This window comes from Stenella coeruleoalba (genome assembly GCF_951394435.1).
Source record: "Stenella coeruleoalba genome assembly, chromosome: 21".
NCBI classification, from domain to species: domain Eukaryota; kingdom Metazoa; phylum Chordata; class Mammalia; order Artiodactyla; family Delphinidae; genus Stenella; species Stenella coeruleoalba.
In genome coordinates, this window is record NC_137167.1 from 7108175 (window position 1) to 7120591 (window position 12417).

The window sequence follows — 12417 nt, forward strand, 5'->3', positions numbered from 1 at the left end:
CAGACCCACATATCCACCAGTCTGTTTACCATCCTCTTGGGTGTCTCAAATGTACCGAGAGCTCAACATGTCCAAAATGGAACCCAGTCCTTCTTCCAGTGTTCCCTAGCTCATTTAATGGCATCATTGTTCACACAGTTATGCAAGCCAGGAACCTAGAGCCAGGTTATAATCTCCCTGAGGGTGGGCACCTGGCCTGTCTTGTTTTCTGCTGTATCTTCGAGCCCTAGAACAGTGCACGGCACAGAGTAGGTATTTAATTACCGTCTGCAGTCTCTAGACTGCATTCACTTCCCTCCTTCTCCACCATTACTACTCAGTCCACCTGCCATAACTTCTCACTGGCACTAATGAAATAGCCTTCTAACTAGCCTCCCTTGACCCATGCTCAGCCCTACCTTTATCTGTCTTCCACTCTAGCCAGTGATCTTTTCAAAACACAAATCTGACCCTAAGAAAAGTGTTCTTGCCATGGCCTCTGAGGCTGTGTACGGTGTGTATCCTAGCACTCTTCCGGCCTCCTCTCACACCATGATTGGCCTTGCTCTTTAGAGTCAGTCAAGTTAGGCTTTTTTACAATGCCTCCCATCACTTGCTCTCTCCTGCCACAGGGCCTTTGCACGTATTGCTTTCTCTGCTCGGACCATTCTTCACCCACTTAACTTCTACTCATCCTCCAGATGTTACTCTCAGAGAAATTTAGAGTATTAGGTCCTGTAGGTCCTGAGGAGACTGATTGTATTTTATGGAGAAGTGATAGTCAAAACCACTTGAAAAATGCTGACAAGAGATATCTCCACAGCACCGATGGTGGTTTCATTTTTACATTTGTTTGTAAATTATTTTCTACACAAAGTTTTTCACAACTTGTAAGAAGTTTTTGTTTGTCTTCCTATATGAGAAGAAAGATCTAGTCAAGGACCATTGACACATATAACCATTTCTCCCTTTCTTTATGAATTTTTGGAAAGTATCATCAAATACATTTACCTGTATTCACTTATTTTCTCTTGGATGTAAATTCTCAGAAGAAGATCTTACTCTGTTTTTGGATTAACCTTTATAAAGATCATTCCCAGTACAATATGAATGTTTAATTATGCTTAATAAAAATATCTCATGATGATAGACCTCGAGGTCCTCCTTACTTTATAAATGCTCTATAGGATGGTTTAAGTGCAGTTCAGCCTGCTCATTGTTTGGAAGAAGATTCAATATTGTAAAGATGTCAAATTTCCCCAAAATTAATCTACAAACTCAATGCAATCTCAATCAAAATTTGAGGTTGTTTGTTTTTTTAAGAAATGAACCATGGGGGTTCCCCTGATAGTGCAGTGGTTGGGAGTCCGCCTGCCGATGCGGGGGACACGGGTTCGTGCCCCGGTCTGGGAGGATCCCGCATGCCGCGGAGTGGCTGGACCTGTGAGCCATGGCCGCTGAGCCTGCGCGTCTGGAGCCTGTGCTCCGCAATGGTAGGGGCCACAGCAGTGAGAGGCCCGCATACCAAAAAAAAAAAAAAAAAAAAAAAGAAATGAACCATGGATTCTAAAATGTTGCAAAAATGCAAAGGCTCAAGAATAACCAAGAAATCTAACCAAAGGGAGGACAAAGCTGAAGGCTTTACATTACTAGATACCTAGATGTATTATAAAGCTATGATAATTAAGATGGTGTGGCATTAATTCAAGAATAGGCTAATAATGCCCTCTAAGTCCATTCATGTTGCTGCAAATAGCATTATGCTAAGTGAAATAAGTCAGACAGAGAGAGAAAAATACCGTATGATATCACTTATATGTGGAATCTAAAACATACAACAAACTAGTGAATAAAACAAAAATAAGCAGACTCACAGATATAGAGAGCAAAGTAGTTACCAGTGGGGAGAGGGAAGCAGGGAGGGGCAACGTAAGGGTAGGGGATTTAAAAAAGGGTTATTATGAGATTGTATGAAATCACGTGTGTGAAACTTTTGAAAATTGTAAAGCACTGTAGAACTTAAAGAATCTTTCATTCAATAAAAAAGTAAAATAAATAAATAAATAAAAATATTAAAAAAAAAAAAGACTAGACTAATAAACCAATGGAACAGAACAGAGTTCAGAAGCAAATCCACACATCATGGGGACACTGTAGAGCCGGTGGGGGAAAGCTGAGTTTTTTTAATAAATGGCACTGGATCTATGGGATATACTTATGGAAAAAAAAAAGAATCTTGACCTCTATCTGCTACTATATGGTAGGGAAAATTTTCTGCTTCAGGGAAAACTGCATTTTCTGTAGCATCTCTTCTGATTTTGAGTTTATAGCAGCTATTTTATAACTCTGCAACTTGTAGGGAGTTCCTTGGAGGTCCAGTTTTTAGGACTCAGTATTTTCACTGCTGTGGCCCAGGTTCAATCCCGCATGCCATGCTGCGGAGCCAAAGAACCCCCCCCCCCAAAAAAAACAAAAAACCTCTGTAACTTGTAGATAACTGATAGCAGTGCCAAGCTCATAAAAATAAATTCTGTCTGGTGGAGGAACACACCCCCAACCGTGGAAAAACCAGTTTTGCCTCAGTTTGCACATTTATTTCAATATTCCTTTTTTAAAAAAAATTATTTAGTTGCACCGGGTCTTAGTTGCAGCAGGCAGACTCCTTAGTTGTGGCACCCGAACTCTTAGTTGTGGCATCCGAACTCTTAGTTGTGGCATGCACATGAGATCTAGTTCCCTGACCAGGGCTGGAACCTGGGCCCCCAGCATTAGGAGCAGGTAGTCTTCTCCACTGCACCACCAGGGAAGTCCCTATTTCAATATTCCTGATCTATACATGTGTCTATTCTTCGGATTCACCTTGGAACAGGCTGAAACACCTTGCCACCTTTCCTTCTTAATAAGTTAAATAAAAATTTAACATGTGTTCATTTTTATGTCTGTATGAGTCATGGTTTTATCTTATTTTGGAGAATTATCTTTTCACAATAAAGTTAATCCCAGATGGATTGCTAACCTAAATGTGAAAGTAAAGCAGTACAGCTGCTAGAGGATTATAAAGGAGACTGTATTTATGACTTTGAGGCAGGAAAGTTTTCTTAAACAGGACACAAAAGCGCTAACCATAAAAAATTGATAACTCAGATTTCATTAAATGTAAGAATTTCTTTTCACCCAAAACACCACTACGAGAGTGAAGAGGCAAGCCACAGAGTGGGAGAGGATATTTGCCTGAGATTTTTTTGGACAAAGGTATAATATACACAATATATTTTATGTATGCTGTGAATCAATAAGACAGACAACAGAAAATAAAAACGGACAAAAGAAACGAATAGGCATATCACAAAAGACCATATCCAAATGGTCAATGAACAAGCACACAAGCCCCTTAGTTATCAGGGAAATACAAATTAAAATCACTTCACAGCCACCAGAAGAACAAAATAGGAAAGACTGACAATACCATGGTTGACAAAGATGTGGAGAAACAGGATCTCTCAGACATTGTGGATGGAGGTAGAAATTGGTATCACTACTTTGGAAAATGATCTGGTGCTCTCTCAGTGCTAAACATATAATCACCCTGTGACCCAGCAATTCCATGCTTAGGTGTGTGTGTATGTTTATGAATATGTACCCAAAGACATATGAGAATGTACAGCAAATTTATTCCTAATAGGCCTGTTTCCAGTGGCTGCCGTCCTTGGTGGTTTAAAGCAACAGGAATTTATTCTCTCGTTGTCAGTTCTGGAGGCCAGGAGCTCAATTGTAGAATGAAAAATAGGTTGTGGTATAGTCATACTGTGGAATACTACAAAACAATAAAGATGAATACATTACTGCTGCACGAACACCACTGGTGAATTTCCTAAACATAACACTGAGTGAAAGAAGCCAGACCCTGGGGAATTTCCTGGCGGTCCAGAGGTTAGGATTCTGCACTTCCTTTGCAGGGGACACAGGTTTGATCCCTGACCGGGGAACTAAGATCCTGCATGTTGTGCAGCACAGCTGAGAGAAAAAAAAAAAAGTAAAGATGCCAGATCCCAAATACCTAATATATGATTCATTCACATAATGTTCAAAAATAGCAAGACTAATCTTTGGGGATAAAAGTCAAGGTAGTGGTTACCTTTCGAAAGGAGGGGAGCCTAGTGACTGGCGGTGAACCAAGGGGAAATTTCCGCAGGAGCTCGTCCTGTTCTATTTCTTGATGTGGATGGTGAAATTTCACAAGGCTGGAAACTTTTGTGCACTTTTCTGCATATGATGTTTACAGTACATTTTTCTTTCCTTGATTATAGTCATGCTGTAATGCTATAATAAAGTTTGTTTTAAAAAAATCTGTTCCTGGGCTTCCCTGGTGGTGCAATGGTTAAGAATCCGCCTGCCAATGCAGGGGACACGGGTTCGAGCCCTGGTCCGGGAAGATCCCACATGCTGCAGAGCAACTAAGCCCGTGCGCCACAACTACTGAGCCTGCACTCTAGAGCTCGTGAGCCACAACTACTGAAGGCCGCATGCGTAGAGCTCGTGCTCTGCAACAAGAGAAGCCACTGCAATGAGAAGCCTGCACACCACAACGAAGAGTAGCCCCTGCTCACCGCAACTAGAGAAAGCCCGCAAGCAGCAACAAAGACCCAACACAGCCAAAAATAAATAAATAAATTAAAAAAAAATCTGTTCCTATGTTATATAAACACTTTTCTTCCTTTTTTTTGTTTTGGCTGTGACGCTCGGCATGTGGGATCTTAGTTCCCCAACCAGGGATCAAACCCATTCTCCCTGCAGTGGAAGGGCTTTATTCTGGTGCTCTCCCTTGGACCCTGCCAAGCATCAAGCGCTGGGCTTGGCTTGAAGCTTCCGGGTCTACGTCACGATTCCTTAGGGTGTCAAAAGTCCACGTAGCCATCAGCCCTGTGCCACGTGTCGTGGCATCAAAAGGGAAGAGGAGTAAAAGGTTGATGGGGTTGTTTACATCCTCCTCTTGGCCAGCTCTGCTGTGGTGGGGTCCCCAGTGGTCCAGGGGGGGCAGCGGTTGAGAAAGTGGAGGCTCATGGCTTTTCTGAGAGATGCCAGGAAGAGAACAACATCTTGAGGGGCAGCTTCCAATGCAAGAATTCAAGGAGGAGTAAAAACTTCTACTTTGCCCCTGTGTGCCATGAAGTTGATTCTGGAAAGGTGGAAAATGGCTCTTAATGATGAACATGTATTTTTTTATACTCAGAAAGTATAAACCTTATAATTTAATTAATTAATTAATTAATTTTTGGCTGTGTTGGGTCTTCGTTGCTGAGTGCGGGCTTTTCTCTCTAGTTGCGGTGAGCGGGCGCTACTCTTCGTTGTGATGTGTGGGCTTCTCATTGCGGTGGCTTCTCTTGTTGTGGAGCACGGGCTCCAGGGACCCGGGCTTCAGAGTTGTGACACACGGGCTCAGTAGTTGTGGGTTGCAGGCTCTAGAGTGCAGCAGGCTCAGTAGTTGTGGCAGACGGGCTTAGTTGCTCTGCGGCATGTGGGATCTTCCCGGACTAGGGCTCGAACCCATGTCTCCTGAATTGGCAGGCAGATTCTTAACCAATGCACCACGAGGGAAGTCCTAAACCTTATATTTTAAAAAGACAGTAATACAGGGCAGTGCTGGAGGTGGCGGTAGCAGGGATTAAATGGACTAATGTTGAAGGTTCAAGAGTCCTTTATGTCTCTTCTACCTAACTTGAGCTGCCTTCCATTGGCAAGGAATTGGGAGATGGTTAAGGCAAAGGTGAGGACCACATTTTTCCTGCCTTCGAGCTGCTGGCAAGTGAGTAAAACCAGTGCTGACTCCGAGTACAAGAAATAAGCTAGGGGGACTTCCCTGGCGGTCCAGTGCTTAAGACTCTGAGCTTCCACTACAGGGGGCACGGGTTCGATCCCTGGTGGAGGAACTAAGATCCTGCATGTGACCTGGCCACCCCCCTCCGTGTCCGTCCCCCGAAAAAAAATAGCTAGGAAACGGCAGCAGTTCTGAATGGGAGCGGCGGGAGGGAAAGCTTTGGGCAGAAAGTGGGAAGGTGAGGGCTGCACATTCCCTAGAGCTTTTCAGCTGTGGGATTCAGGAGCCTTCTCTGAAGGGACCTGACAAGTTGGAAAGGCAATGCCTTTGCGTAATCCGTGAGGCAAGCTTCATTAAACAAAGTAGTGCTGTCACCAAGATTGTAGGGAGATGGCTGAGCCATCCTCTTGTTGAGACCCTCCTCTGTCCGCTGGGCCATGCTTTCAACCTCTTCACTGCCACAGCCCCTGGGGCACAGGAAAGAGCCTGGTGCTCACTGACTCCATGAAGAAGCAGGAAGCCCTTGCTCCTTGGAGGGAATCTTGGTCAACCGAGTGGGCCGGAGGAGGCAGAGGCAGCTGGACCGGAGCAGCCAGAGGGCTGTTTAGGCAGAGCCCCAGTGAATGAGTCATGTGTGTGGAAGGCTGTCGCTACCCCCCAGAGACTGGGGCGAAGGAGAACAGGCTGACAGGCAGCCCTACCAGGCCCTTTCTCTTCCTCCCTCGGGGGAGCATGTGGGCCCCTCCAGAGTCGCCAGGATGATCTCTGAGGTCGTGTGTCTGCAGCTGGGGGATGTCGAGGGGCCGTAGGGAGGTCGGCCGCTGGCGGGGCAGTGACGCCTCCCCCTCCACAGGCCCTGTCTCCCGTCTAGTCTGGCTCTGCACCATGTCTTAGAGGGGAAACCTTCCCGGATGAGCCTAAGAGCATATCTGTGCTAGAGACCCCACGGCGAGGCCCAGCGCCACCCGGCGAGAGGCCCGGGCCCAGGTGCTCTCCGCCCTGCTGCTTTGGGAGGAGGACAGGTGGCTGACCCTTCCAGTTGAACCTGTCAGGTGCCTTGTCTGCTGAAACTCCTTCCTCTGCCAGTCAGAGCCCCAGGCGGGGCGGGGTAAGAGGGGAGAGCAGTCATCCCTCCGCACCCTGGCCATGGGAGGTGTTTACAAACACTCCCGGAATTCAGGGAGCCGGCCAGGGGTCAGCGGGCCCAGCGCCAACCTTGCCCTCGTCATTGGGTCTGCTCCACCCGTCCACCCCCTGCCCCACGTGGCCTGAGGGTCTGTCTACAAAGCTGGAAGAAGACAGCCTCTTGGACTCTGGGCGGTCAGTAGGTAGGCCTTCAGGGACAGTGTGCTCCAGCTGGGGAGGGGGAAAAGCCACCCCGAGGCGTGTGGAGGGCGATCAGCCAGCTCCCAAGCACGCCCTGTGCTGGACCTCCTGGCATCTCTCCACCGGCAAGTTTCTCATTCCCGCCTCCGGTGAGCCCCACTCCTCTGAGTTAACCCCTGCCCATGTCCAGTGTCTAGAGAGAAGGATATGGACCGGGATTTCTCTGAGGTGGTGAGGCTGCCCTGTCCTCCCCCAACCTCTCACTTCCTCTTTAACCACAGAGCCTAGCTGTGTCTGACAGAGACCCAAACACATGAGGTCACCAGGGGATCCTATTTTCTCCTCCCCTCTCGCACCCCGCCTGTCCTCATATCCTTCCCATGAGTGGAGGGGATGTTCCGTGTCATACTCAGCCTGTCGGGCTGTCCTTCTGGGTTTCACTCCTGGCTCTGTCTCCCCCGGGGAACCGTGTGTGTGTGGGAGAGGAGGTGAGGCTGGAGATGAAAAATTTTACTCCTAGGATCAGTTTGGATGGCAGATCTCTGACTTTGTCTGGCTGGGAGGCAGTGGAGCAGTGGACAGGCAGGGCAGCCAAGAGGGGAGTATGGTACAGCCTTATTTATTGTAGCATCAACTTAGAATAGTCACCAAGGATGGGTCAGGGGTGGGGCAGAATGGGGCTGGAGGCAAACAGTCTCCAGGTGAAAACAAAGGCGGGTGTCTGGCTGTGACCTACCGCGCTATTGGCTGCTGGGCTGCTTCTGGTCATACTTGCCTTACGACCTGATCACACCACTGTTCAAAGTCCTCTGGAGGCGGGCTCACCTGGTCCAGAACTCTGTATACACACCATGGCCTGGTGTCCATGGTCTGCGTGATCTGGCCCGGCCTACCTGGGCTGCCTTAGCTCCACCACCTACCCCCAACGCCTTCCTGAAGTATCCCACGGTCTAGCCCCACTGAGGTACTCTGACCTCCACACTCCTGCTTTAGCTGTTCTGTTCTCTCCTGAAAGGCTCTTTCTCCATGCTCCCTTCTCTGCCTTTCAAATCTGGCCTATCCTTTAGGGCCCAGCTCAATGCCATGTCCTTCATAAAAATCCACCTGCTTAAGATGTTAGCTATTTTATAGAGAATGGATAAACAACAAGGTCCTACTGTGTAGCACAGGGAACTATACTCAGTATCCTATGGTAAACCACAATGGAAAAGAATATAAAAAAAGAATATATATGTATAACTGAGTCACTTTGCTGTACTGCAGAAATTAACGTTGTAAAACAACTATACTTCAATTTTTAAAAAATTTTAAAAAAATCCACTAGCTTAGAGAAATTGCTCTATCCTCAAAACACCCAAAGCATTTTATTGGTACAGGACTTCCTTTACAGCATTTGTCAGGGTGTGCCTTGGGACTGGGTCTCATTCAAAGGGTTTTGTGCCCTCGGTCTGTAGCACCTAGCACATGCTGGGCACCAGGTCAGTTCTCAATATATCTTTACAGTAGCGAATGGAGCCATAAGGTTGAATGAGGTTAACAGATCGTCAAGCAGGGAAATGGCACCAAATCAACAGAGTTCTGCTAGGCTTTCCTGCCGCTTACAGGTCTGGTACCTCCTTTCCTTTCCCCTTCCGATCACTGTTAAACATTTCAAGGCCTAGTAAATAGGCCTTTCCCACACTGCAGCCACCCTCAGTTGCAAACCTGAGGCATAATGTCTGTCTTGTAATTTCTTACGTGGTAAAAGGAAACACTATGTACTCATGGTTGGCTGGGATAACCTGCCAACTCTTCAGTTCCGTAGCACTTCCTGAGTACCCACTGGCTGCCCAGGTTTCTGCTGGGGGTTCTGGAGGAGACAAGTCACCACCCGGTCCTGCCCTGAAGAGGGCTATCAGAAGCCAGACCCTGGAGAAATCTGAGTGAAGCCTTGCGGTGGATAGGACATGGGTTGGCAGAGAGGTGGGCAGGACCGCCATGGGCCAGCCAAGTGAGTACATGCCTGAGGTGGGAAGATTATCTGGGCTACAGTTTGCTCAGGAGATAGAGGAGAGAGAATCAGGGTGGGGTCCAGATAGGAGTGCCTTGAGCCATCCAAGATTGGGGTTCTGAGGATCTGGAAGAAGCAAAGGATGCAGCAGAAACACTAGATGGGAGTCAGGACACGGGGGTCTAGTCCTGGCTCTGTTGCAGGATCTTGAACGAGTCACTTCTCTGCTTCCCTGGCCCTTTCCTTAATTCTAAAACCTAAAAACCTTCAAAGTGACCTTTGCAATCTGATGATCAATAGATATTTGAGTCTTTGAAGTAGCATATTGGGAATGAAGGGAATCAGCCACCCTAATGGAAACTGGGAACGAGAAAGTGCCTGACTGGGAGCTCAGAGATAAAGAGCGAGGAGAGACTGCAGAGGGTCCAGCCAGGGAGAAAAGGGGAACTGCGGGGAAGGGCCCCGTTGGGCAATCCCATTTTCAGTTCCTCCTTTCGTCCCCTTCCCCGACTTAGCCTCTTGGCCTCACCTTATTTGGTCAGGGCGGGGCAAAACAGAACACTCCCACGCCGTCTCAGGCGCTCCCTGCCTTTCCCTTCCCCTTTTCGGGCCCTCAAAAGATCCTCCTCGCTCTTCCCTCACCTGGCACCTTCCCCGAACCCACTTTCCTCCATAGCAACGCCCCCCGCGGCCAAAGTAGGAAGAGCAACGAATTTGGGAACGCATTCATAATTACCCTTGTAGCTACCGTTTATTGGGAACTCACCCTGTGCCAGGTAACATTTTTTTATAGCAATTCTATGAGGTGATTGTTATCTCATTTTACAGATAAAGAAACTGAGACCCAAAGATATTAAGTAATCTGTGCAAGGTCACACACCTGCCGGTTGGCAAGGCCAGATTGGAAATGAGGTGTGGCTCCCCAGTAGCTGCTCTGGCCACTTCCGGTTGGGCCGGGAGACCTTTGGCAGTCGGAGACCCCTGCCCTCACCTAGCACCTCTCAGACCCGAATTCTTCAAGCCCCGCCCCCGCCCGCGCCGAGCCCGCCCAGTCCTCGGCGCCCTGGAGCCTCGCCCGGCTGGCGCGGAGGAGGCGGGCCCAGCACCCGCAGGTGGGGCGGGTGGCGGGGCGGGGCTGGGAGGGGCAAGGCATAGAGGGGGCGTGGCCGGAAGCCTTAAAGAGGCCGGCGCGGCGGGGCGGGCCGTAGGGGCCGCGGGTCGCGGCGATCTTCTCAGTTTCGGTTGGACCGCAGCGCAGCCACCATGTCCCTGGCGGCTTCGGCGGGCAGGGGCCCGGGGGCCGTGTGGTCCCCAACGCACGTGCAGGTGACGGTGCTCCAGGCTCGGGGCCTGCGGGCCAAGGGCCCCGGGGGCACGAGCGACGCGTACGCAGTGATCCAGGTGGGCAAGGAGAAGTACGCCACCTCCGTGTCGGAGCGCAGCCTGGGCGCGCCCGTGTGGCGGGAGGAGGCCACCTTTGAGCTACCGCCGCTGCTGTCGGCTGAGGCAGCGCCCGCCGCCGCCGCCGCCGCCGCCACCCTGCAGCTCACCGTGCTGCACCGCGCGCTGCTCGGCCTCGACAAGTTCCTGGGCCGCGCCGAGGTGGACCTGCGGGAGCTGCACCGGGACCACGGCCACAGGAAGACCCAGTGAGTGCGGGCCGGGGGCGAGGACGCGTGGTCTGGGCGCCGAGACCCTTTTGAGTGTGTCCCCACCAAGGGGACGAACGGAGCGAGGCCTTTCTAGAGGGATCCCCTCGGCCCGTACTAGTATTCTCACCTAGCTTCACCTTCTTGGGCTCTCCCAAGTGTGTGGCTTCGGGTACCCGGAGAGTTTTTGAATCTGCAGGACGGCGCTCGGCGTCTGGAACTTAGTAATCACTTAATGAATTTTTGATGAATCGAAACTACCTGTGGGCTGACGAATTACTCTTATTTAGTTGAGTAGCGTGTGTATTTGATGTACGCATTAGCCTCCGTGGAAAGCCTCCTGGGTATTTAATTTTACTGGACACTGAGCTGAGAATGGCTGGGCCAGGGCGCAGGGAGGACCCACTGGAGCAGTGAAAGCCACTGACACTAGGGCCCTAGAGGCTCGCCCAGGGGCTGAGCTGGGGCGTTACAGTGCGGTGGGGACTGGGGAACGGGGAATGCGGGCTGCCTGGGGAGGGCTATCCCCCAACCCGACCTCACAGCCGCCGAAGGGGCTGGTCAAGAGAATTTGCCCCGCCCTCCTCTCCGCCCCTCCCTCAAGAATGCTAGAACAGTTTGGTCTTCACTTTCAGACCGAAAAATACTAACCGTGTTTGCCCCGGGCCCCAAAGGAGTAAGGATTTCCCATTGATGGCTGGAGCCAGGGCCTGCCCTTGGCCGAGCTGAACTGAAAAGTAAGCATTGTTTCTGTCCGGAGTTTGTCAAGTTCTCTGGTCCTACTGGGTAGTGGGGAGGGGATGGCTGCTCACCTGTAGCCACCGCACCCCCCCCGCCCCCAAGACTTCTCTTTTAGGGTATCAAGAGTCCCGCAGGGAAAGCAGGGCGAAACCCTGTGCACTCCAAAGTGTTACCGATTTATTTGTTCTCTTTCGCAGGTGTTGGGAAGGGAACATTTGATTATGCTCATCTAGTGTACCGACAACTAGCCTCGCTTAGCTTAATTGGTTACTTTGCTGGACCTTAAATATGCAAGGCAGTCATGTTATCACCTAACTCCTGTGGTTTACGAAGCACTCTGATCCATATTGTGTGTTTTAGATACAAACAGTATTTCAGCTTTCCCTTGTGAAGGAGACAGGAAGAGCCAGAGGATTTGAAGTTACCAGACTCCCCTTTCTGTAGGGTGCTTGCAACTGTGATACCTGCTCCTCTTATCTGGCCAAAGATGAACAGGCATTTCTGAACTCAAATCAGATAAAAAGAGAGAGCCTTGAGGTGAGGATGGATGGGGTATCTTTGTGGCATCAACTTACAAGCCATAAGGTGAGCAGCAGCGTCTTTGCTGAGCTGGGGCTGAAGCAATGCTAATTTTCCATTTGACTAAATGACATTTGGGGCCTGGGGTTGGCTTCCTTTCCAGCTTCAACTAGGCACCATTGGCCGTCCTTTGTCTTGTCCCATCCCGAGATGTGTGGATATTATCGTCTGTCTCTGCCATCTGTTTCTTCTGTGAACCTTTTATTCCCTTGAAAGATAGATAGCATCTTCCTGCCAGAGATGGGGATTCCAGATTCCTGGGTCTGGTGCCCACTCTCGCCCTGACTCATTGCTGGGCTTCAGGCTGCTCGGTCTCTAAACATCCAAGTTGCCTTATG

General features: G+C 49.6%; 1 protein-coding gene across 4 annotated transcripts in view; it reads left to right on the top strand.

Moving 5' to 3' along the window:
• Positions 1 to 10317: 10317 nt before the first annotated feature.
• The window catches only part of RAB11FIP1 (RAB11 family interacting protein 1), a 30012-nt gene continuing 27912 nt past the window's right edge, over positions 10318 to 12417 (top strand). For all 4 annotated transcript variants that reach the window (XM_079909499.1, XM_079909501.1, XM_079909500.1 and 1 more), the window contains exon 1: positions 10318 to 10759. In XM_079909499.1, the coding sequence (XP_079765625.1) occupies positions 10374 to 10759 (386 nt within the window). In that variant the 5' untranslated portion in view covers positions 10318 to 10373. The remainder of the gene's footprint in view (positions 10760 to 12417) is intronic.